Source organism: Lycium barbarum, chromosome 7 (assembly GCF_019175385.1).
Source record: "Lycium barbarum isolate Lr01 chromosome 7, ASM1917538v2, whole genome shotgun sequence".
Lineage (NCBI taxonomy): Eukaryota > Viridiplantae > Streptophyta > Magnoliopsida > Solanales > Solanaceae > Lycium > Lycium barbarum.
Genome location: NC_083343.1, coordinates 23,420,097 through 23,445,654, shown reverse-complemented (window position 1 = coordinate 23,445,654; position 25,558 = coordinate 23,420,097). Strand labels below are relative to the sequence as shown.

General features: G+C 35.6%; 2 protein-coding genes across 2 annotated transcripts; both read left to right on the top strand.

Annotated features, from left to right (window-relative positions):
• The first annotated feature begins 682 nt into the window (after positions 1–682).
• LOC132601402 (uncharacterized) lies at positions 683–1,429 on the top strand. The gene has a single exon (XM_060314486.1). It carries the CDS (start codon positions 683–685, stop codon positions 1,427–1,429), a length of 747 nt encoding a protein of 248 aa, XP_060170469.1.
• A 4,762-nt stretch (positions 1,430–6,191) lies between these two features.
• On the top strand, positions 6,192–7,361 carry LOC132602211 (protein SMALL AUXIN UP-REGULATED RNA 51-like). The gene has a single exon (XM_060315174.1). The coding sequence runs from the start codon at positions 6,280–6,282 to the stop codon at positions 6,778–6,780; it is 501 nt and encodes a 166-aa protein (XP_060171157.1). The 5' UTR covers positions 6,192–6,279; the 3' UTR covers positions 6,781–7,361.
• Positions 7,362–25,558: the final 18,197 nt, after the last annotated feature.

Genomic DNA, 25,558 nt, shown 5'->3' with positions numbered 1-25,558 from the left:
GAAGGCACAAATGGCACAGGAAGTTACACAGAGTAGGCTAATCGGGCAAAGAAGGCAAGTCAACGAAAAGAGGTTACTCTGGCGGTGGCGAAATCAGATTCAACGGTTTCACCGGTAACAACTGAGACGGGGAATCTGACATCGGCGGCACAGACTGAAGCTACACCTGTTTGAATTGGGGAAGAAATCTCGAAATTGGAAGCACCAAAAATCTGGATGGAGGCAACCAAAGCTTCAACTAGCTCCGGTAAGCAATCTCCACCTGATAGTGGCGTTAAATCATGGGCGGATGAGAAGGAAATTGAAACTCCGACGGGTTCAATTTGGGATAACTTTGATATTAATAAGGTATCTAATGCAGGCTTTAAGTTGGATTATGTTGCTCCTGAAATGTAGGGTGACACTCCTATAACTGAAATTGATTTTGATGATATTGAATCGGAGATAATATATTGGAAAACAGCAGTAGTTTGCTATGTGCTAGGTGCTCATCCTCCATTTGACGTGCTTAATGGCTACATACAGAGAATTTTTGCGAAGTATTGTATTAACAAGGTGTCTATGCTGAAAAATGGCATTATGTTAGTTAGATTTGAAACAGCAGAGGGGAAAATGCAGTATTGCAAGGGGGATTTACCACTTTGACAACAAACCGTTCATAGTGAAATCATGAGATTCTGATATGGAATTCACTAGAGATGAGCTATATACAGTTCCAATATGGATAAAATTGCCAGGATTGGACTTTAAATACTGGAGTGTAAAGGGACTGAGTAAATTGGGAAGTCTAGTGGGCAAGCCACTTATGGTAGATCAAAACACTGAGAAGAAAAGAGGTTTGCACTTTGCAAGGCTGTTAGTGGAAGTAAAGATGGGTGCAAAACTACCAGACACCATACTATTCAGGAATGAAAGGGATACAATTGTGGAACAAAAAGTCATGTATGATTGGAAGCCCACATTATGTAATTTATGTCAAAAATATGGGCATTCAGAAGGGGAATGTAGGAGGAAGAATGCCCCAAAGCCAAAGAAACCAACAGTTGTGCAGGTTGACAAGGAAATGACAGATGCAGCTCCACAAAAACCACCAGTCGATGCAGCTCCACAAAAACCAGTACATGCTCAAAACAAACTAGCAGTAGCAGATGTAGCAACCAGTGTTACAGTGCCTCTGAGAGCAGTGACACCAAAAACACCTTCTAATCCAAACATGAGGACAGCACAACAAGGTCAGAACCAAAGGACAGGCAAGAAGCAGGTCTTAACAGCTTGGGTTACTCCACTGAACCCAAGCAGAGCCCCAGGGAAGTCACAAACACAGGAAACAAGCCAGAACACCTATCAAGTACTGCAACAACTTGAGTCAGGGCAAGAAGGAGTTGACAATATGGGAGGAAATACCATTCCTCAAAAAGGGAATGGTTAACATGATATGTTGGAATGTGAGGGGCCTGAATGCCCCTAATAAGCAAAAGGAGGCTAAACTCCTTTGCAATAGTAAGCAAGTAGGCATGATGGGATTGCTAGAAAATAAAATAAAGAGTAATAAAATTGAAGAAGTTGCTAAAAGAATGTTTGGAGGATGGGAGTACATTACAAACCTGGAATCTCATTACAATGGAAGAGTAGTAGTTGGTGTGGAGACCTGATTTTTATAAAGTAGTACATATTGCTTCAACATCACAGGTTATTACTTGTGAAGTGTTTTATATTCCTCTGCAGCTCAAATATATTCTCTCTGTGATATATGCTTACAATACGAAGGAAGGTAGAAGAGAATTGTGGGAGTTGCTTGTAAATCAAAGTATGGGGTGTGTTACTCCCTGGTTAGTATTGGGAAATTTTAACTCAGTACTCAAAAATGAAGATAGATTGGGTGGAAATCCGGTCACATGGACTGAGGTTGCCTAATTTCAAGATTGTTTGGATACTTGTGGCCTTATTGAAGTACCACATCAGGGGCCAAAATACATGGGCAAAAATACACTTAGAATGATAATAGTTCACCAAGGGTATATTCAAAGATAGACTGGAGACTGGACTTTTATTCATTCTGCCTGGCTTACCAACATGTCTTCATGTAGTGTTGTTAAATTGCTAGAAGGAATCAGTGATCACTGCCCCATTAAGTTCACATTGGATGGTCAAAATACAAGAAGGAAAAGAGCGTTTCAGTACTGCAATGTCTGGGGGAAGCATCCTTCTTTCATAGACACTGTGAGGAAGGGGTGGGATCTTAATGTACAAGGGTGTAGTATGTGGAAGGTGATGAGGAAGTTGAAGTCACTGAAGCAAGATCTCAAAAAACTAAACTCTCAATTTTTCAGGAACATTGTTACAAAATCCAATGATGATAGAGAGGTATTGTACAGAGCACAAAGGGCTTTGCAGGCTGACCCTTTGAATCCCTTACTTCAGCAGGATGAGAAGGAGAAATCAGCAAAGTTTAGGCAATCTTCATACCTTGCAGAGATGTTTTTACAGCAGAAGAGTAAGGCATCTTGGATATAGCTGGGAGATGATAACACTCAATACTTTTATTTAGTCATCAAACACAAAAGGCTGAAACAGGCAATAACACAACTCAAGGATCATCAAGGAAATTGGCACTCAAATGCTAATGAGATAGATGGTTTGTTTGTAGATTACTATAAGGATTTACTTGGGAGGAAGACTGAGGTGAGGGTGCCAGCTTTTAGAAGTTTCCTCAGGAATGAAGCATTATTATCTGAGGAGCACCAGATTCAACTTCTGCTACCATATACTGAAAAAGATGTGAAAACGACAATATTTCAGATTAACAGCAATAAAAACCCCGGGCCAGATGGTTATGTAAGTGCTTTTTTCAAAACAGCCTGGGAAGTATTGGGTAATGATGTTGTGCAAGCAGTTTTGGAGTTTCTAACAAATGGAAAACTGTTGAAGCAGTTAAATGCAACTAATATTGCTCTGATCCCTAAGGTCAGCAGTCCAAAGTTTGCAAGTCAGTTTAGGCCCATTTCTTGCTATAATGTAATGTACAAGTGCATTTCAAAGGTGATATGTCTAAGACTGAAGGGTGATATACAAGTTATTATAGCAGACAATTAGTCTGCATTTGTTCAGGGCAGATCCATGTTGCACAATGTCCTCATATGTCATGATATTCTCAGACATTATAATAGGAAAACTACACCAAGATGCTTACTGAAATTGATTTGAGGAAGGCCTATGACATGGTGAGTTGGGAGTTCTTGGAGGAGGCACTGAAGGGGCATGAATTTCCTAGCAGCTTCATTCATCTGATAATGACATGTGTAACTTCCCCAATGTTCACAGTTAAAGTCAATGGTGAAGGGCATGGGTTCTTTGCTGGTAAGAGGGGACTTCGACAAGGTGACCCAATTCACCTTTACTGTTTGTGCTAGTAATGGAGTATTTGTCTAGAACTTTGAAGTGTATGGGAGAATTACCTGATTTCCAATACCACCCAATGTGCAAGAAGCTGAAATTAACCCACTTGATATTTGCTGATGACCTCATGATATTTGTTAAAGGAGATATAAACTCAGTGTCCAAAGTTATGGAAGAATTAACACACTTTAGTGATATGACAGGGTTGCAAGCAAACATGGATAAATCAAATCTATTTATAGCAGGGGTGGATGGCCAGACCAAGGAGCAACTGTTACTAAAGACAGGATTTTTTTTTGGGCACATTTCCCATAAGGTATCTTGGAATGCCATTAAATTCAAAGAGATGGAGTGAAATGGAGTGCAAGCAGTTGATAGAGAAAATTACAACAAGGATTACTAGTGCCTACTCTAGATAGTTATCCTATGCAGGAAGGCTACAGATAATAAATGTTGTATTATTTTCAATCTAGAGTTTCTGGTGCTCTATGTTCATATTACCTCAGTGTGTGATCAAAGAGGTGGACAAGATATGTAGGGCTTATTTGTGGGGTAGTTCTGAGGAAACAAGGAAAGTCTCTCTGGTAGCATGGGAACAGGTCTGTTATCCTAAGAAATTTGGAGGTTTGAATGTCAAAGGAAGTAGACTGTGGAATATGGCTTCTGTGGGGAAGTTGCTATGGCAATTAACCATGAATAAGGATGTGCTATGGATAAGATGGGTGCATGAACTGTATATGAAAACGATTGATGATATCTGGACTCATGTACCACAACAGGACTTAAGTTGGTATTGGAAGAAGATTGATGCTTTAAAAGTAGAAATGCAGGTTTGGTATTCAGCAAGTGCTTATTTGTTGACAACTAGTGGGAAGTACTCAATTACTCAAAGCTACAATGCATTGCAAGGGAAACTTACCAGGCTGAGAGTAGCTGAGTTAATTTGGACGAGAGTTGCACAGCCTAAACACAGGTTTACACTTTAGTTAGCAATGCAAGACAGGCTGCTAACTAAAGAGAGGCTTAAAAGGTTGAATATACAGGTGGAGGATGACACTTGTTGTTTATGTGATAGAGTGGTGGAGGAAACTCATGAGCACTTATTTGCATATTGTGAATGGACAAGAAGAGTCACAACAGCAGTGACATAATGGTCCCGGATAAGAATTCCAACAGGAACAGTGAAGCAAAGCTTGTGTAGAATCAGGAACAAGCATTGGAAGCAGTTTCAAAAGGAACTGGTAGCAACTTTGTTTGGAGAAGTGATCTATCATGTTTGGAGAGCAAGGAACTAGAGAATCTTTAAAGGAATAAGTGTAGATACAGATACAACAGTGATACAGTTAAAGAAGGAATATGTAGATAGACTTGAGTTAGTAAAAATGTCTAGGAAGGCTTATAAAAGTAGATGGTTGATGCAGGGATTTTCATGTAACTAGAGTTCTGTTGGAGGCTTAACTCTCTTAATACCCTTCCTGGAAGGTGATTAGGAGATTAAGTGTTCTTTAGATGTAAATGGTTTGTTTTTGTTAATGGTAATTTACATTGGTTACCAAAAAAAAAAAAAAAATCCTTGTTTAAATAATACTACCATATTTGGTAGCATTCTTTTGCTATGTGTAATACTCAACGCATCTAATACGGTGTTTGATTTAAAATTTAAAAACGTACATAACTAATATATATAAGTGTTATGAGAACAAATATATGTATTACTTTATGCAGGATATAAAATAGAATAACTAAGCGTTGCAAAATTAATTTCTACATAAATAGTAAATAAATTTTCTTATAACTAATCTCTGCAATATTAATACCTGCATAACTCTAACCTGCGACCAAACAAAACCTAACAAGGGAGTCGCATGATAAACCGAACAACTCCTTGGCCCTCACTAGTTCACGATTTTAGTAAGGTAAGATGTTTGGAAGGCTATCTTGGTCAAATCAAATAGTCCTCCTACAAAATTATCTCCTTTTTTTTATTAGTTTGTTAAAAAAAAATTGACACATTTTTATATTTAAAAATAATTTAATTTTATGAATTAATTTATAATCACACAAATATTAAGATTTATTTTGAATTAGACATTTCAAAAATTTTCTTTTATTTTTTAAATTTTATATTAAATTAAACTAAAATAATCTTTTGGACGGAGAAAGTAAGTAAAAGAGGAAAACAACTCAATGGAATTTAGTAGTACACCTTTTTCCGCATACCCCTACTCCACCTAAGCCTCACCACCCCTATTCTCCTGTAGCCACCTCACGCCTTTAATTTCCCTCCACCAGTAGGCATTTGGTCATGGGATTTAGAACCCGAATTTCAAGTTTTACTTTGAAATCAATGTTTGTTCATGAAATCTCCACAAAATTTCAACCTCAATTTCATATCATTAGTAATTTTTAAAATTTCAAATCCTCTAACAAATCTTTTTTTTATTCCAATTTATGTGATATCCTTTTATTTTTAATTTGTCCTAAAAAATGATATATTTTTATATTTATAAATAATTTAATTTAAAATTTCTCTTTTACTCTTAATGAAATGATTTACAGTCACACAAATATTTATGACTTATTTTAAATTACAAATTACAAAAAAATTTCTTTCTTTCTTGAAGTTTGTGCCTAGTTAAACAATTCAAATGAAAACGGGAGAGCGCTAGATTTTAAATTGCAACTCAATAGAATTTTGTACAACATTTTCCACATACGCCCTGCCCCACTAAACCCCACCACCCCTTCTCTCCTATAGCCACCTGGGTCTTTAATTTCCCTCTATAAGTCTCCAACACTCCTCCCCTTCAAAGATCCCTCTCTTCCTCACTCACTCTCATATCTCTCTTTTCATAAAAAAGAGCAAATTAAAGCTCATCATCAATGGCTTCCACAATCAAGAAAGTGAACATGATTACTCAAATAGTACGACTAAAACAAGTAGTCAAACGTTGGAAAAACAAATCCCTTAAACGCCACACCACCATCCTTTCCTACTCCTCATCCGATTCAGATGAACCGGCCTTGTCCGGTTCGAACCGGCGTACACCTTCAGGTTCCTTAGCAGTTTACATAGGTCCAGAAAAAACCCGGTTCGTTATCCCAACCCGGTTCTTGAACCTACCCATATTCATTTCACTACTCGATAAGGCAGAAGAGGAGTTTGGGTATCAAAGAACCGGCGGTTTAGTTTTGCCATGTGAAGTTGACTACTTTTCGGAGATATTAAGGTTGTTGGACCGGGATGAGGAACGGTTCGGTTGTTTAGGTTTAGATGAGGTTGTTAAGATGATTAGTGAAGTGGGCTTTGAATCTTTAGATCAGTCTTGTAAAGAAGCTGCTTCACATGGAATTGCTCCTCTCTTGCAGAATGCTAGGGTTTAATTCGCGGAATTAGTCGAGGTGAGTTCACGGTTATCAAGAAAATGCTAGGGTTTAACTCGTAGAATTAGTGGAGGTGCGCGTAAAGTGGTCGGGACAACACGGTTATGAAAAAAATGCTAGGTTTAACACGGTATTTTTGTTCTGACAATGTCCGGTCCGGTTCTTGAAGGAGTAAGCTCTAGGGTTAGTTTTTTTTTCCTTAAAATAACTGTAAATGGTAGTGGATTGGTAAAATGTGGTCCATGGCTACCTGACCTTTGGAGATTTCTAGGTAGTTCTTTTTTCATCTTTTTTAGGTTTTTTTTCTTCTTATATTTAAACCATCCTTAAACCCAGAATTTACTTTTCTGAAGGTTTGCTGGGTTCCAATGAGATGTGGGTGATTTTTTTTTTTTTTGGTGCTATTTTCCCCAGACAATTAATATTTGGTCTGGTGGTGGTGACAGAGTCGGAGAGGCTGGTGATTGTAATTATATTATTATCATTATTAAGATGATGGTGAAAAACAAAAAAAAGTAGCTCGAGTTAATGTAATATTCATATTGACTTTAGGATTTCAAAAAATGTTGGTGTTGTTCCTATTTTTTCGGTTGAATCTGATTTTTCTGTTGGGATTTGTCATATTTTCCTTTATTTGGTTGGATTCTATAGAATCCAAATTTCAAGTGACTCTGCGAATCTGGTATTTTCCGATCAGATTCAGAGGGTTGTGGTAAATCTAATGTATATCAATTTTACTTTCTGTACAATCGGTTCGAATAATTAATTATCTAAATATTCAGAAGGAATTAATCAAGTCACCCAAATAATTGCAACAGCTTTGGAAGTTTTAAAATTTATTTATTATGCTCATGTTTTTTTCCTTTCAGAGGTCTCAGTAGTTTCCTATTTCAAATTATTTGTCCTGATTTTTAAAAATAATTGTCACAATATTATTTGCTATTTTAGAAGTTAAAGATAGAATTAATTATTCTTTTTCATTTTATCTCTAGTTGTAATTGTTCGTGAAAACTACACACACTTCAATTATGGAAGATGACGCCTAAATAGAGTAATATTTAATGTTGATAAATTATATCTTCAGACATAAATAAAAATAAAATAATTTAAAATCTCTCATAATTAATATTATCTTAAGAAACATGCAAGGACAAATAATTTAAAACTGAGGGAGTAGCATATTAAGCTCCTCGTCCAAAATTATTGTTAGCAAAAAAGAGGAAGATAAGAAAAAAAGAGATATAAAGGAGTTATACATGCAGCTCGATACATCTTTGATAAAGATTGAACGATGAATGAGATAAAATATGTGTCATATTCTTATCCTGACTTTTTGATAATGTTTGTAAGTCCAATACAATTCTAAAGTTACCCAACTTTATTTGCAATCAAGCACTTAGAATTTTCTTAGCTTATACAGTACTAGTTTTTCTTTTCCTATGCTTAAGTATATAATTAATTGAAACTTGAAAACACTCGAAATTGATAATGTTAGATCATATATTTGGACGATGACAAATATTTTCTGATCAATTTTTTTAATACTTTTAACTTTGACTGCCATCTTTTATAATGATTTCTAAATACTTTGCTATAGAAAAATATTATTAACTTGCAATACTTTTTATATAATTTTTACTATGTGAATTTCATTAAGATAATTTCTGGTTACGCACCAAAAAATAGTTGTTCTGATTCTGGCCGTTCGAACTATGTCATTTCTTGAGATATATAAGGAGTATTAGTGAGAATTTTCTTACTTGCATGCAGTGTCGACTAAATTCATCAACTTGATACTCACATGAGGTGAGGGGAAGTTTTTCTATTAGTTTGAAGGGATGAAATTCTATAGAGTATTAGTATAGGAGTGTGTTCGGTATGGAGGAAAGTGTTTTTCAAAATTTTCATGTTCAATTCGTAAAAAATTCTTGGAAAATATTTTTTCTAGAAAAACATGTTCATTAAAAATGACGTAGTTACTTCCCTGGTGGAAGTAAGAAAAATATGTTTCACAAGTGGCATTCCACATTGCTGGTGTTCTCTCCACCCTCTAGCGCATCTCATCTTCACCCCACCTCCGAAGTCCCAATTCTCACCGCCCTATAATGTACCTCCACCTTTCCTAGTATTTGTCTAGATTATATACACATGCCTTTAGGACAATATTTTTTGCTTACGTATCGAACACAAAAAAAATAAGTAAGAAACTCACTAATTTTCATGAAAAACATTTTCCTTCATACCAAACACATCCTAAGTCTTTGTATAGTTAAAGATTTTTTTTATAACACTAATCCTCTATAATAATATTTAATTATATAATGTCCAAATTTTCTTTAGAATTGATTTTTAAGTTATATAATATTATATGTTTTCTATAAATTTTGCTATAACAGTTAAAATATATACTATATATTTAGACAAATGACATTATTATAAAGAAGTTTGACTGTATATGCTCAAAGTTTACGCCTTATACAACCTGTACTTCTTCAAAGTACTATCACCTGATCTCATGAATCCAAAGTTTGGCAAGATTCCCAAATAGAAGTAGACAATATTGACAGGTGATGCCCAAATACACTTGCAATTCAAAAATAAGAAAAGAAACTGCATTTTTGCTAACTAAAAAATTGTCCACATGTTGTACTTATTTATTTTCAGTTAAAATTTGCCAAACTGGCTCAAGTGTTTCATGAGATTCCATTAGATTTGTCTGGCCTTTAATTATCTCATTTCTTTGTCATAGCATCATCTTAACAGATTGTACTATCTTTACTAATTTTCAACTGTAGATTCACAAAGCACTTGTCTCTACTTGGGGCCTTTGCTTTATTTCAACCTAACTGTACTTATTTATTGAGTGGGTTCTACTGCTAATAATTCTACAACTTTCTTACTCATTTTGTTCCAATTTCTATTAGGAGTATTCAATTAGACAACATAGTGTAGAGGATTCCATAGTAGCTGTCAAATCGAAATGATTATAACAACCTCTATTGTCGTTATGTTTTAAACTTAATGCACTTTCTGTTCTATTTAGTTGATATGGTTTAACTTGATTTAAAATATAAATAAGAAATGAATATTCTTAAAATTTTTGGTCTTAAACATGTTATAACTTGTGTCAGTTGTGTGATTATAAAATTTTTAAAAAATTATAATTTTAAACATGTAATATTTATGTGGTTATAAAAACTTCTTATTAAGGTAAAATAAAAATTAACAAGTTTTGTAGTCAATTATTTTCAAATATAAACATATATTCCTTTTTAAATAGACCAATAAAAAAATATACGAAATCAAATAAGACTTTACATGAAAACTAATGAATTAATGAATCTTAATCTCTGTTTATTTTTAGGTTTGAATCTAAATTATTATTAAGTGCATTTTTTCCCTTTACAGTCACCTAATGGGTCTGATCATAAACATGAATGATTAAGATCCACTAAAAAGTCTTACTATCATTAAATCATCTATTTATTAATTTTTATAAAATTGGTAGTTCACCACTGCTCCATTCACTTTTCATGTAAACCACGATCATTGCCCACTATTATCAACTAAAATGATCCATCACCCACAATCACTATTCTCAATTACAACCGCTATCAACGCTAATCACCACAGTCAGCCGTCACCGCCATTAACCACCATTTATGATCATCCCCACCAAACATTATTATAATCAACACCATCAGTCGTCACTATATATCGTCAATCACTCTCATCATTCACCACCACCATTAACTATTACTATCATCCACCACATTGTTAGTTGTCACCACCAACTACCACGATCAACAACCACTATATTAATCACTATTTAGTCACCATCACCACTAACTACTACCTGCGATCCTCATTCGGCACCGACAACCAATACCACTAGTTGTCACCACGCCAATTGTCATATAATTTTGAAAAAAAATATATTTTATTAATACAATATCAAAGTAATTTAGTATTTGATTTAAATTTTATATTAATACTTTTTAAATAAATAGAAATCTTATTTATTTAAATGATGAGAAAACAAACCACCTTAATTATTTTATAGCTAAATCTTAAAATATATTTAGAAGTATAATTAAATTCAAACATCTTAATAAAATGTGCATCAAAATCAGACGTCTTAATTTTATAAAAATAAATGAAACAGGTACTGCTCCAAATTCGAAAGATGAAACTCGCCAAACGAACCAGCGGTTTTTAAAAACTTCGTGCTCAACTTTAGAGAAAGTCTTGGGTTATCTTTCGGCTTCTTGTAGCGTTTGTGACGTAGTGCTATATTTCTTTTTGAAAAAATAGTTTGTCCATGCCATGTGATTTTATGTGAGTATCGCATATAAATAGAACAATGTTTTTGGCATGAACCTAAAAAGAACAGTAGACATCTAGTCTAAATTTGAAAAAAATTATATTTTCATGAATAACATATTGTTCCAAACATCCAATGAAAAATCTGATTGAAAGAGAGTTTGAAAATAAAAACTGCAGTTTTCTTTGAAATAAGTGAGAAGTCAGACTCAAAATCATGAGTATCTTTATAACCAAAAGTGGGAAGAGTATGTGTTAAAATTGAGACAGGGACGAAAATCTAGAGAGACAAGAACAGTGAGAGAATTCTTTCTACTTCGTATTCATCATAATGATCTCCTTATACAAGTAAGGTCCTCCTTATCCTAGTCTAATAAGGTAACTACATTCTAATAGAACTAAAAATCCTACATTATTATAATTACAAATTCATCATAAATAGACAAACATATTACAATTAGACTAGAATAGAGTTCTCACCGACGTAGGGATTCACCGACTCACCAACGTGACCCGGTCTCAATACCCCCCTCAAGTTGGAGCATGAGGGTCTCGAATGCCCAACTTGTTAAGCAAATATTGATGCTGCGATTTGCCCAAAGCCTTTGTAAACACATCGGGCAATTGCTTACTGGTTGACACATGATTGGGAGGTATTATACCGAATGCGATTGCGTCCTGGACATAGTAATAATCGACTTCAATGTGTTTAGTTCATTCATGAAACACCGAATTTCGTGCAATATATAATGTCGCTTGAATATCATAATACATATTCACCGAAGATTTATGTTCAACGCCCAAACTATGTAAAATTCCCTTTAATCATTTCAATTAACAGACTGTGTTACACCTCGTACTTTCGAACGCTAAGTTATGTCGTAAGTTAATTGATGTAAACTCGGAGAACAAGTTTATCTTTAATACAATTACTTAAACCATGTTTAACAAGTGTTAAGTAAATTTTGTGGAGGTTAGAGGTCAAGCGAATCGAAAGGGTTAAGTTTCATCAAAACCCTACGTTGATAAGAAGTTACGGCAGAATTTGGCCCAACTTTCCGTGGGTGTATCTCCAAGTAAGTGAGGAGTTATGGGATGCATTACCTATCTAATATAAGTTCATCGAGTCTAGTTTCAACCACACACTGTTTGTCAATAGGAGCTTTGTACAAAAAGTTGTGTACGTTTTAAGAAAGCGCCGCAAAGCAGAGATACGAACTGTATATGAAAAAGTACGGCTCGTACTTTTGGGCATACAATATGCACGGCCTGTACATGCTTGGTCGTACTTTGAGGTGGTGGCCGACTTGGACTTTTTTTAAATACATTTTGGGACTTATTTTTGGTCATTTTTTGACCAAACTTCATCTCCACTCTCTCTCAAGCTTTCATAACAGTTCCATAAGGGTGAAACCCAAGTGATTACATCCATTCTCAACATCAAATGTTAGTACTAGTGAAGATTATTTCATCTATGGTGTTGTGATGTGAATAAGGATGGTTGTGAGATGAACCAAAGTTGGATTCCAAGTTGCATCCACTGACCAAGGTAAATTTATCATCTTGTTGGTTGTTCTCAAGGTTAACTTCATGTTGGTTAAGTTGTTTGGATGGAAGACTACAAGATAGTATTTGGAAATGGCATGAGATGTTATTGTCTCTTGTTGGACTGTTTTAGAGATGTATGTGACTTCTTATGGCCGGAAATCATGAAAAATAACTTGATTGTTTTGTGTTTATTATTATTATTATTATTATTATTATTATTATTATTATTATTATTATTATTATTATTATTATTATTATTATTATCTATTTATTGGTTAAGTTGATGGTATTTTAAGCTAGAAGAAAAGGAAGCCCAATACTAAAAACTGGTTCAGGTTGTTGTTAGCTCTTGTTGGGCTATTAATGTTGTTATTGAAGATAAATATAAGGATGGAATTATATGAATATGTTTGTTGCATGATTGGTTATGTTGTTGTTACAGTTGTTGACACCCAATTTTGTCCCGCCTCTCCTCCGAAATACCTATTTACGCTTCTAATATTTTTTTTTGAAAAATTAAAAATATATATTTATATTTCTACTATAATTATTAGCCTCTTATCAATACTGACGTTTCATTATTCTATTACAGTTACTATCCATTATTATTATTATTATTATTATTATTATTATTATTCACATTTTTTTTATCATTTCGGCATTTTACCAGCTTACGCACACGCATCGCATTTATCTTGGCATAATCAAATAATAATGTTTATTTACTGTGGATTTTCGAAATATTATTGCACGGCTATTACAACGCCATTTTTTATCTGAGCACTAACAATTGCATATTTTATATTAAGTAATATTTTAACACAAGTTATTTAAATAGGTCTTTTATTTAAATGTAGTAGCCCAATCAACCCATACTATTTTCGGACCAATTCATAAATCAACCCACATTTTTAATTTACCTGGCCACATTTTAATTCAATCAGCCCATTCTTTTAATTCAGTAGCCCAAATCGATTAGCCCACATTTTAAATACCCCAGCCCATATATTTTAGCCCACCACATCCAATACCCGACCCGACCCGGACGGCCCATTCTCTTCCTAAACCTAAACCCCCCCCCCCCTTTTCTTTTCTTTTCTTTTCCTTTTCCTCTTCCACCCGCCGCCTTCACCCTTCCCGCTCTTCTCCTTCTCTCTCCTCTCTCCCTCGTCTCCCCCCACGTTGCCACTGCTACCCCCATCCTTTCCTTCCCCCCACGCCGCTGTCGTCTCCACCATGTCCTGTTCCCCACGTTGTCACTGCCACCCCCACTTCGTCACACCATCCCCCGCTCCTCTCTTTCATCGTCATCGTCATCTCCTCTCCACCACACCCTGTCCCCCCACGTTCCTCTGTCACCTCCACTTCCTCTATCCCCGCTCCTCTCAAGAGAAAAAACCTAATCCACCCTATAAATAATTTTTCCAAGTCAGTTGAAAGGGGTTTTTTTTTTTTTTTGAGTCATGAAATCCCCCAAGAACTAGGTCTTCTTTTTCAGTCACAAAAGTCCCCAAAATATTGAGTTCTTCAGCTTCGAATACCTCTAAAAATACCAGTCCCTAATCGCACGAGGTTCCCTTTAAAATATCAGTTTTTCATTTTCTAGATATCGTCTCAAGCATTAAATTCTCTTCTGTTTTGCTTTAATATTTGTTTGAATCTGAGCGCGCGCAAGTTCGGATTTAGTGGTGTTTGAGGATAAATCGAGACTCCGCGCCTCACTTCGCTGCACACAAAAGAGGTAAACCTCGATACATTTACTACTCATAGTCTTTAATTTCTGTTTTGGTTAAGATTTTAGTTTATTTAGCTATATGTTTAGTGGTTATGTAGTTTCTTTGTCGTCGCGTTATTTGTTTGATGTTTGGGAGCTGTTAGAATAGAATATTAATTGCTAAATGAATTCGAAAGATGTCTACTGTAGTTTGGATGATTAGACTGAATTTCCGAGACTTATAACCTATTTAAAATCGGATATACATAGGATATACAGTGGGTTACCGAGGTAAGAAGAGGGTATACACTCGACATATATGGTTAAAACAGGTAGTAATACTTAAGGCTTATATGTTAGATGAATAAAAGAATGGGCTCAACTTTAGCTCAACCTCATTAACTGGACTTTTTTTTCGAAGGTCTGTAATGGTCCTATGTCATGTTCTTGTGGTGTTATAGATGATATCATGCAGTTCGTAGTTCTTGTCATACTCTTCTGTTTTGAGTCCTGGTTACTATTCTGTGTGTCTATGCGCTGGCCTAGGTTGTCCAGTTACATTAAGTAGAATAAGGATAAAAGATAATCTTGAACTTGAGGTCTGCTCTAGTCCTAAAGGTTTATTACAATGTTACCTTGTCACTTAATAAATATGTACAAAAACCAGTAGCTTGTCCTCTGTTCCCATAATCTTTTTTTCTCTTATATTTTATAGCATCTGCTTGTTTTAGTTGCTTTTCTGTTAATTATGTGATTAGCATGGTGTTAATTATGTGATTAGTATGCATTTATCAGTCTGAGGGAAACTACATAATGCGGTTATGCTTGGTTTATGATTTTGCTAAGCAGTTTATTTTCTTTTTTAGCTTGATTATGTAAGTTAAGCATTGTTTAATGCACGTTAAGCATTTTGGTCCTGTTTGGAGATTATGTACTCATTTTGTAAATCTGATCATGTTCAGAGGATTATTTAAAGCTAGTTTTCATATAATATCTCATGAGGTGCCCATTTTGATTAACTTAATTCAATTTGATTTACTTGCCTAATATCTGCTAGTCTTTATGAAATCAATTGGTCAATCCGGTGTGTTTGCAGACTGGTCTAGTTTGGACATTCGCCTGATCATGTGTCTGTGGATGCTGTCTAGTACTCTATTTGAATGATGTTCATGTTTAGTTCATGTTAGTCATGTATTCTCATGTAACTAGGTCACCCTTAAATTATTAACTTTCTTACATGACTACTAGTTTTAAGCATAAGTCTGCTGTTGTCACATGTTGTGTTATATGTCTGTTAGAATGTCCATTAGTTGGTAGATTCGTATACTCTGTTTAGTACAATCTATATCGCTTACATGTCGGACAGGTTCAATAGTGGTATAGTAGCATGTTTAGAAATTGATTTGCTATGCGATTAACTCTGGACTGATCATCCCTTAAGGATTCATAAAGGGTCTAGATTTAACAGAAGGGCTGAAAATGGTTTCAAATTAGTTGTAGGAAATCCCCACATGTAAAGTGAACTCGAATTGATATTTAAGGACTCTAATATGATTGTCCAAACCTGTGCTCACTCGACCTAATATGGAGATTGTCTTGCGTTGCTTTACATCAAGATAATGTGCCTCAATTCCTTAATGAAACATTCTTTATCTGATCTCTTATGTCCATCTGAAGTTAAAGTATAAAAGGTCTCGAACGCAAATGACTAACCCACCCTTATGCACTTATCTGATTTCTTTTGTGGTCTGTGATGCATCGATGATATTCTAGGATGTTGGTTTGTTCCTATATATTGCCCGAATTGCTTTATATTTGTCCGACTCTTCCGTAACTTATTGGAGAATAAAGCATGTTTTAAAATAAGAATCTCACATGTTAATAAACTAGCTTGATTCACAATCGGTTATAGCTGTTGCCACCTGTCTTCGCTCGATGTTATGGTATTTTGGGTTGTTTCTTCTGCTCTCAAACTGTTGCATTTCGGGAAGATTGGTTGCTGCCTCATTCATTCTTAAAAAAAAAAGAGAAAACTGATAGTGCACTCGTTCTGGAAATTGATTTGAACTGAAATGCCCTCATTATGCTAAAGGAACTTTATGAATGTGATGTTGATTCTGTATTTTCTTTTATCTATTTTTCTTACGTGGCTGTCCTCTACAAGTGTGCTATGATGGTTAGGTCTTTATTGTATACTTAAATATATATAGTATGTACACAATCTATGAGTTGTCTTGAGTTTATATTTTCACATTTATAACTTTATCCATTGATTAAATACTAATCCTTTTCTTTTATTTTGTTGCATGACCACCGCATATGAGTCCGAGGGACTCGCTCTTCTCCCGAATTCGGTGTTGGGCTTTTTTAGCCCAACGCAATCTGTCATCTCTGTCCAGTTGTGTTCACAGCAAATATAAAATATCTGGGCCGAGGCCTATATCGCACAAAACAAAATTGCAGCCTCTTTGAAGTAGTGTTAAAATGACTGGGCCGAAGCCCAACAGCAGCTTGGTCCAGCAGTCCTAAATGGGCTGAGCCCATTTAACTTATTTTCCCCTTCTATTTTATTTTTTGTGCATTTAATTTGTATTGCATGACTAACTCTTTATTTTGTTTTATTTTCTTAATTTAGATGAACCTTAGATGAATTAGTAGGTTTAGTTTTAGTGATGGGTAGTTAGGAAGACTAATAATTAATTCCATAAGTTTTATTCTCTTCTTTTCATGTTAAAACTATTTATAAGGTCTAATATTTATTTGGAATAATTGATTTGCATAATGCCATGACTATATATTTTAAGTAAAAGGAATCATATTTTATTCTTACTATCTTAAAAATTTCAAAACATCACTAAATAGCAACTTAAGTATATTTTATAAACTTTGTTTCCAAGATTCTTCTAATCATACATGTTTTTTAAGCCAAATGTAGTTAAATAGAGTTAGTATAAGAGAAAGAAAACTCATCTACTTTACATCCTATTCAAAATAAGTCTAGATTTTCTACACCACTATATTTATACAATATAATTCTATTCTAAGATTAAATTGGTTAAGTCTTATCTAAAAGCTTCTATTTATATGCAAATCATTATATTTTGCAAGTTTCGTTTTTTTAAAATAACAATATTATTTAAAGCTTAATAACATTTATAAGTTTATTTTAAGTGGACTACTATGTATTTCTACAAGTTAGTTTAAATAGCATTATTATATTTTCCCTTAAAACCTTAATGGCATTTACAATCTATTTTCTTAAGATTTAAGCATTATATTCAATCTAAATTAATTAAACTAAGTTTGGTCGGTAAACCGCAGTTGGCGGATTCTAAAGGATTCCTAACCCCTTCCCTTTAGGATACTTAGAACCCTTACCTAGAATCATACTGATTAAGCAGGCCATTAACGGAGATTTAGGTAGCTTTACCTTAGCTAACAATTAGGTGCCCTAATTCACCTTAAAATCAATTAAGTGGCGACTCCTTAAAGTAAAACAAATAGGAATCACCAATATGTTGTACTCTAATTTAACCCGGTTAAAATGGGGTACGACAACAGTTCACTTTTACACGAGACATAAAAGCTACTAAGAGGTTGTGGACTCTATTTTAGAGTCGCCACCTAATTTATAAGGGAAATTAGGAAAACCAAGTTAAAAGGATTTATTCAAACAAGATAAAAATATTTTAAACCAGAGTTCGAGGTAAGGGTTCTGGTGATCCCCTAGCTGGAGTGTTTTCTTTCTTGCAATCGTATTTTAAGCACCCTAGTATCAAGGAACCGTAGAATGCGGTTGACCTACGAGCTTCAATATGTGATTAATTGCTAAAATATTTTCTTTCTTGCAAAAGTTATCATGCCAATATCATAACTCCATCTCTTTGGCAAAAGATATATTTTTTAGGAGAAGAGTTGATTTCCCTTTTTGAAAAATGTTATAAGGGGATTGAAAACACTTCATTCTTGGACCAAAACACACTTAAGGTTTTCTCTTAAGTAGAGTTCCTACTAGCTTGGTCCAATGTCATGATTTTTTTCCATCTGTCTCTCTCTCTCTCTCTCTCTCTCTCTCTCTATATATATATATATATATATATATATATATATATATGGAAAAATGAATGGAGTATATCTCCCTCTGCAAAAATAGAATAGGTTTCACATAAGTTTTGTTTTGTTTTAGCCCATTTTATGGTCAACCATATTCTTCCAAAGCCATCTTACTTCGAGCCAAGATCTAAATATATCTCCTCTTGTTTTATTTGCCATAAGGTTTGGGCTTTTGACCCAAAAGTTTGAAAATAACCTTAAGTTATAAGTTTGAAAGTCCATATTATATTTATATTTTTAGAAAGTAAAATTTACTTGACATAGCTTACATTATTACCTATTTATGGCACATAACTAAACTTTACAATAATTATATTTAGTAGCTAAAATATAACATATTTACTTCCTATAGCTATCACTTTTTTACCGCTCATCTGATAACTTCCCACACCCCTAAATTTAAGCAAAAAAAAAAAAAAAAAAAAACGTCCCTCTCTCCTATCTCCCTAAATACACGCCATTATGCTCAACATCCCTTAATTTCCTCCAATTTCAAATCAGTTTTACAATAGTTCAATTTCCTTGTTTATCTCTAATTAACTACTCATTAATTTCACTCATAATTCAAATCTAATTTTCAAAAAAAGTAAGATTCTATACTGATTTTTACGTTTCACCGTGTATTTAACCTATATTTTCGTTTTTTCTTTTTCCGTTTGAATCAGCAATGCAACTCTAAATAATTGATTATCACTGTTTGTTCTTGGGTTTTTTTTTTTTTTTTTTTTTATATTTAAGTGGAATGGCTAAGAAAGTTTCTACTCCGATGAGGACTAGAGGTATAAAATCCGAAATTTCAATTCCTAATGTTTTGGATTGATATTTTAATAGTTGTTTTTCATATATATTTTGGCTATATTTTAATTGTATTTTGATTATCATGTTCAATATTACTTATTCTGGTTTCTGTTGACTATATTTCAGATATATTTTTCATATATTTAGAAAACATTCAGAAAACTTTTAAAAAATAAAAAATTTGCAGTGAAAATGTTGTTACCTCAATTATGACTATATTTTGGCTATATTTTAATTGTATTTTGATTATTATGTTCAATATTACTTATTCTGGTTTCTGTTGACTATATTTCAGATATATTTTTCATATATTTTGACTATATTTTTCAAAATTTCAGAAAAATAAAAAAAATAAAAAAGTTGTAGTGAAAACGTTGTTACCTCAATTATGAACTCAACTTGAATTCGATATTTCAACAGATGAATTCAAATATATATATTCGTCGTTTAAAACGAGCTCTGTTCACTGGTTTGATATTGTTATTTTTAAAAGTTTTTTGATGAACTAGTTTTTGAACATTGTTTTTTGATTAAAAATATGAATGTACTTGAATTCAATTTTTTTTTTTGAATTTGTTAGCTGTTTGAATGAGATATGAGATCAGATATGGAATGGGAGGATATTTGTGTGAATCAGGGAACATTAAAAACTGATTTTAATTTAAATTGGAATAGATTTTATTTCCATAAATATAGCACTTTTCAGTTTTCTCAGCGTGTGTATTTTCGTTATATTTATCCTATATTTAAGTCGACGCGTCTACTAGCTAAATATAGGTCCTCCAGCTACGAATTGTAAATATAAATCATGTATTTATAGGTTGTTAGAAGGAGCTAAAAGGTAGCTGTTTGTGAAAATTTTACTTTTAGAAATCTGTTTTGTCCTATTCTTGTCCAAAATCAGCCCAAGTTTGCTAATGAATGAAAGCTCAAAAAAATTGTTTGAGTCCATGTCCAACAAAAAACAGTTTTATTTCCTTAAAAGGGGCTTATGGCCCAAAACCGTTCATTTTTGTTTCAAGTACCTCAAACTTGTTATGCTACCAATTTTCAGATTTCATCACTTGAAACACTTCGTAAAAGTCTAAAATTTACAATTTACATGCGATTACAATAGGCCGTGGCATATTTTGAAAGTCATTTGAGATTGTTTAGCAACTACACGGATGAGGACCCTCAAAACTTTGTTGATGGAATGTTGAGGACACTTCGGTTAATTTATGTTTCCAATGCCGAATCAGTAGAGTTGGCCTCCTATAGACTACAGGATGCTGCGGTCCATTGGTATACAATTTGGATGTCTTCTAGGGGAGTCAATGCACCTTCCCCGGTATGGCAAGAATTTTTTGATGCTTTCCTCCGACACTACTTTCCCCCAGAGGTTCGGCGGGCTAGAGCCGATAAGTTCTTAAATCTTAGGCAAGGAAGTATGAGTGCCTTAGAGTATAGCCTCCAGTTTAATTCTTTGGCTAGGTATGCTCCGGCCATAGTGGCGGATAAGGGTCATCGAGTGCAACGGTTTGTGAGTGGCTTAGGGCCACATTTGATGGATAAGTGCTTGACTGCGTCACTTCAAGATGGTATGGACATCTCTCGCATTCAAGCCCATGCCCAAAATTTGGAGGAAAGCCAACAACAACAAAAAGTGAGCGTGAGCATGATAGAGGTTATAGCAAGAGGGCAAGATCTTCGGGTCCAAGTAATGAGTTTAGAGGAGGGCAAAGGTAGCAGTTTTATAGGCATTCAGGCCATTCCATGACTAGTGCACCTCCACGGTTTACGGGCTAGAGATTTGATAGACCTATTCACTCCGGGCCGAGTCAGAGTTTTAGAGCTTCAGGTTCTCATTACAGGAGTGACTCGGGCCTGGCAAGACCACACCTCCCATGATGCTTAAAGTGTGGTAAGTTACATTGGGGACCATGCCGATTAGGTTCAGATATTTGCTATGCGTGCGGTCGGCCAGGCCAAATCATGCGTGATTGTCCCTCGAGAGGTACTAGAGGTACGGTTCAGGCCACAGGGTCAGCAGCTGGGTCTTCATCACCTATACACCCTCCGGGGCAAAGCTCACAGACACCAGTTAGTCGCGATAGAGGCAGAGGAGGAGGTCCCAGCTCTAGGGGTCCTGAGCACCGTATTTATGCTCTGGCTAGGCGACAGGCGCTTGAGTCCTTCCCTGATGTTGTCACAGGTATATTATCGATATTTTCTCATGATGTATATGCATTGATTGATCCAATCTCCATATTTTCATATGTTACTCCATATATTGCTGGTCAATTTTGGGTCAAACCGGAGTCAATCAAACCTCTCGAGGTATCGACACCCGTTGGTGACCCGATAATAGCTAGCCGAGTATATAGAAATTGTGTAATTGTGATTTTTGATCATCATACTATGGTTTATTTACACGAGTTGAAAATGGTGGATTTTGATGTTATCATGGGCATGGATTGGTTGGCTTCTTGCTATGCCAATATTGGTTGTAGAACAGAAATGGTTCACTTCCAGTTTCCGAGAGAACGAGTTTTGGAATAGAAGGGAAATACAACGTCTCCAAGAGGTAGGTTTATTTCCTATCTCAAGGCAAGGAAGATGATTGCTAAAGGTTGTATTTATCATTTAGTCCGGGTTCAAGATATAGAAGCCGAATTGTCGACTCTTCAGTCTGTCCCAGTAGTGAATGAGTTTCCGGATGTATTCCCGGATGAGCTTCCAGGACTTCCCCCAGAGCGAGAGATTGATTTTGCTATTGATGTACTGCCGGATACTAAACCCATATCTATTCCTCCTTATGAGATGGCTCCCGCAAATTTGAAAGAGTTGAAGGAACAATTGAAGGACTTGCTTGAGAAAGGCTTTGTAAGGCCTAGTTCATCCCCGTGGGGAGCGCCCGTGTTTTTCGTAAGAAAGAAAGATGGCTCCTTGCGAATGTGTATTGATTACAGACAATTAAATAAGGTGACGATCAAGAATAAATATCCGCTTCCAAGGATTGATGACTTATTTAATCAATTACAGGGTGCCAAATGATTTTCAAAGATAGAATTGAGATCCGGTTATCATCAGGTGAGAGTCAGGGATAAAGATATTCCTAAGACCGCCTTCAGAACCAGATACGGTCATTTCGAGTTCCGGGTAATGTAGTTTGGACTAACTAATGCACCGGCAGTATTTATGGATTTGATGAACAATGTGTTCAGGCCTTTTCTAGACTTGTTTGTGATTGTGTTCATTGATGATATCCTGGTATATTCTCGGACCGAGGCAGATCATGCAAACTATTTATGTACTGTCCTTAGAGTTCTTCAGGCTCGAAAGTTATTTGCAAAATTTTCAAAGTATGAGTTTTGGTTGAATTTGATGACCTTTTTGGGGATATTATTTCAGCCGATGGTGCCCATAAGATTGAGGTTGTGAAGACTTGGCTAAGGCCTACAACACCTATGAAGGTTCATAGTTTTGTGGGCTTGGCAGGTTATTACAGAAGATTTGTATAAGGCTTTTCTTTCATTTCTGCACCATTGACAAAGCTGACTCAGAAATCAGCTAAATTTCAATGGACTGATGCTTGTGAACCCAATTTTCAGGAGTTAAAGAATAGATTAACTTCAGCTTCGGTTCTGACACTTCCAGAAGGATCGGAAGGCTATGTTGTCTATTAGGATGCTTCAGGCGGTGGGTTAGGATGTGTGTTGATGCAGCATGGTAAGGTTATTGCTTATGCTTTGAGACAATTGCGGAAACATGAGAAAAATTATCCAACCCATGATTTCGAGTTAGCTGCGGTGATCCATTCATTGAAGATGTAGAGGCATTATTTGTATGGTGTCCATGTTGATATTTGTACGGATCACAAGAGCCTTCAGTATATTTTCAAGCATAAAGAATTGAATTTACGGCAAAGGCGATGGTTGGAGTTGTTGAAAAATTATGATGTTAACATCCTATATCATCCCCGGAGGGCGAATGTTATAGCTGATGCTCGTAGCTGTAGATCTATGGGTAGCTTATATGACGTTCAGCCAGAGAAAAGAGAGTTAGCTCATGAGCTCCAACAGTTAGCTAGCCTAGGAGTTCAGGTAATGGACTCGGGCAATATGGGGGCTACCATTCAGAATTCAGTTGTCTCTCATCACTAGTTGTTGAGGTGAAAGAGCGCCAGTATGAGGATCCCATACTAGTTCATTACAGAAATACAATTCCTCAGAAGAAAAAGTCATCCTTTGATATTTCTGGAGATGGAGTTCTTCGATATCGAGGCAGGTTGTGTATTCCCAATGTTGCAGGATTACGCCATCAAATTTTGAAAGAAGCCCATTGTTCCTGTTATTCTGTTCATCCCGGAGCAACAAAAACATAACATGATCTTAAATCCATATATTGGTGGAATGGAATTCGTGGGTCAATGTCCTAACTGCCAGCAGGTGAAAATTGAGCATCAAAAGCTCGGCGGATTGTTCCAAGCTATGGAAATTCTGACTTGGAAATGGGAAGTGATTATTATGGACTTCATCGCAGGCTTACCTCGTTCTCAGCGTGAATATTATTCTATATGGGTAATTGCGGATATACATTTCATATCCTACCAGTCAGACCTACATACGCAGCAGAAGATTATGCAAAGCTTTATGACAAAGAGATAGTACAACTCCATGGCGCCCCAGTATCTATCATTTCCGATAGAGGGACACAGTTTAAAGCCAATTTCTAGAAATCCTTCCAAGAAGGTTTGGGGACTCAGGTGAGTCTTAGCATAGTATTTTATCCACAGACTAATGGACAAGCTGAGCGTACCATCCAGACTCTCGAGGATATGCTATGGGCATGTGTGTTGGATTTTGGAGGTAGTTGGGATGATCACTTACCGCTTATTGAGTTTTCTTATAACAATAGTTATCATTCTAGCATTCAAATGGCCCCGTATGAGGCTTTATATGGGCGCAAGTGTAGATCGCCAATTGGGTGGTTCAAAGTGGGAGAAACTAAACTCATAGGGCCAGACTTGGTCCAGCAAGCTATAGGAAAGGTCAGGCTTATATAGGATCGATTATTAAAAACTTAGAGTCGTTAGAAATCCTATGTAGATAACCTCGACGAGACTTCGATGTCCAAGTGAAGGACTGGGTATTCTTGAAGGTGTCGCCAATGAAGGGCGTCATCAGATTTGGCAAAAAGGGCAAGCTTAGTCCTCGGTATATTGGGCCTTATGAGATTGTACGCAAGGTAGGCCAAGTGGCTTATGAATTAGATCTCCCTTCGGATTTGGAGTCAGTCCCCCCGGTTTTCCATATATCGATGCTTCGCATATGCATTGGAGATCCTTCCAGAATTGTACCTACAGATGATTTTCAAGTCACTAAGAAATTGTCCTACGAAGAAGTTCCCATTGCCATTCTAGATAGACGTGTTCGAAGACTCGGAACAAAAGATATAGCTTCAGTTAAAGTCTTATGGAGAAACAACAATAGAGAGGAAATGACTGGGGAAGCTGAGGAAGACATGAAGTTCAGGTATCCTCAATTATTTTCATCTCCAGAGGAGACTTAGGTGGAGACGCCATTATCCTCAGGTATGTAATACTTTCTTTTGATGCTTTCTTGGTCATGTGTGGCTATGGTTGTTATTGTTTTTGTAGCCCTATGAGGATATATATTTTAGTTTGCTGTGATAAAATGGTAGTGCCATATTACAAGGGAAACTCTGGCGAATTTTTTGTAAAATCCCTAAGAGTCTAACATTCGAGGATGAATGTTCTGGGGGGTGGGGGGGGGGGGGAGGGAATGTTACATCTCGGAGATTTTGTATTGTTGCATTATGAGTAAACTAACGGGAGCTTAAGGTGGACATACAGTCCTTATGAGATTAAGGAGAGTATTCGATAACTTTAAGTGTCTACATTAAGGTTTTGAAGTCATATGAATCGGTGGAATTAAGTTCGTCGAAGGAAGTAGAATGTGAACAATGTTTGGGAAGATTTCGCGAAAATTGAGTTATACTTTGTTTGAAAATGACTTGAGAAGGAGCAATAGGGCCCCTTAGATGGTTAATGAAGTTTTATACAAGTGCCAAGAAGGTTCCACAAGGATTGGGAGTCAAACGAATCGAAGCGAGCAACTTATCGGAAAAGGACATTTTGACGGACCATTTGATGGACCGTAGGACATTTGACGGCTCGTCAAATAGTGGAGTTCACCATGAAACAGACACAGTGAGCCACGTTCGGCTGAGCAGTTTAACAGTGCATTTTGATGGACCGTAGGAATTTTGACGGTCCGT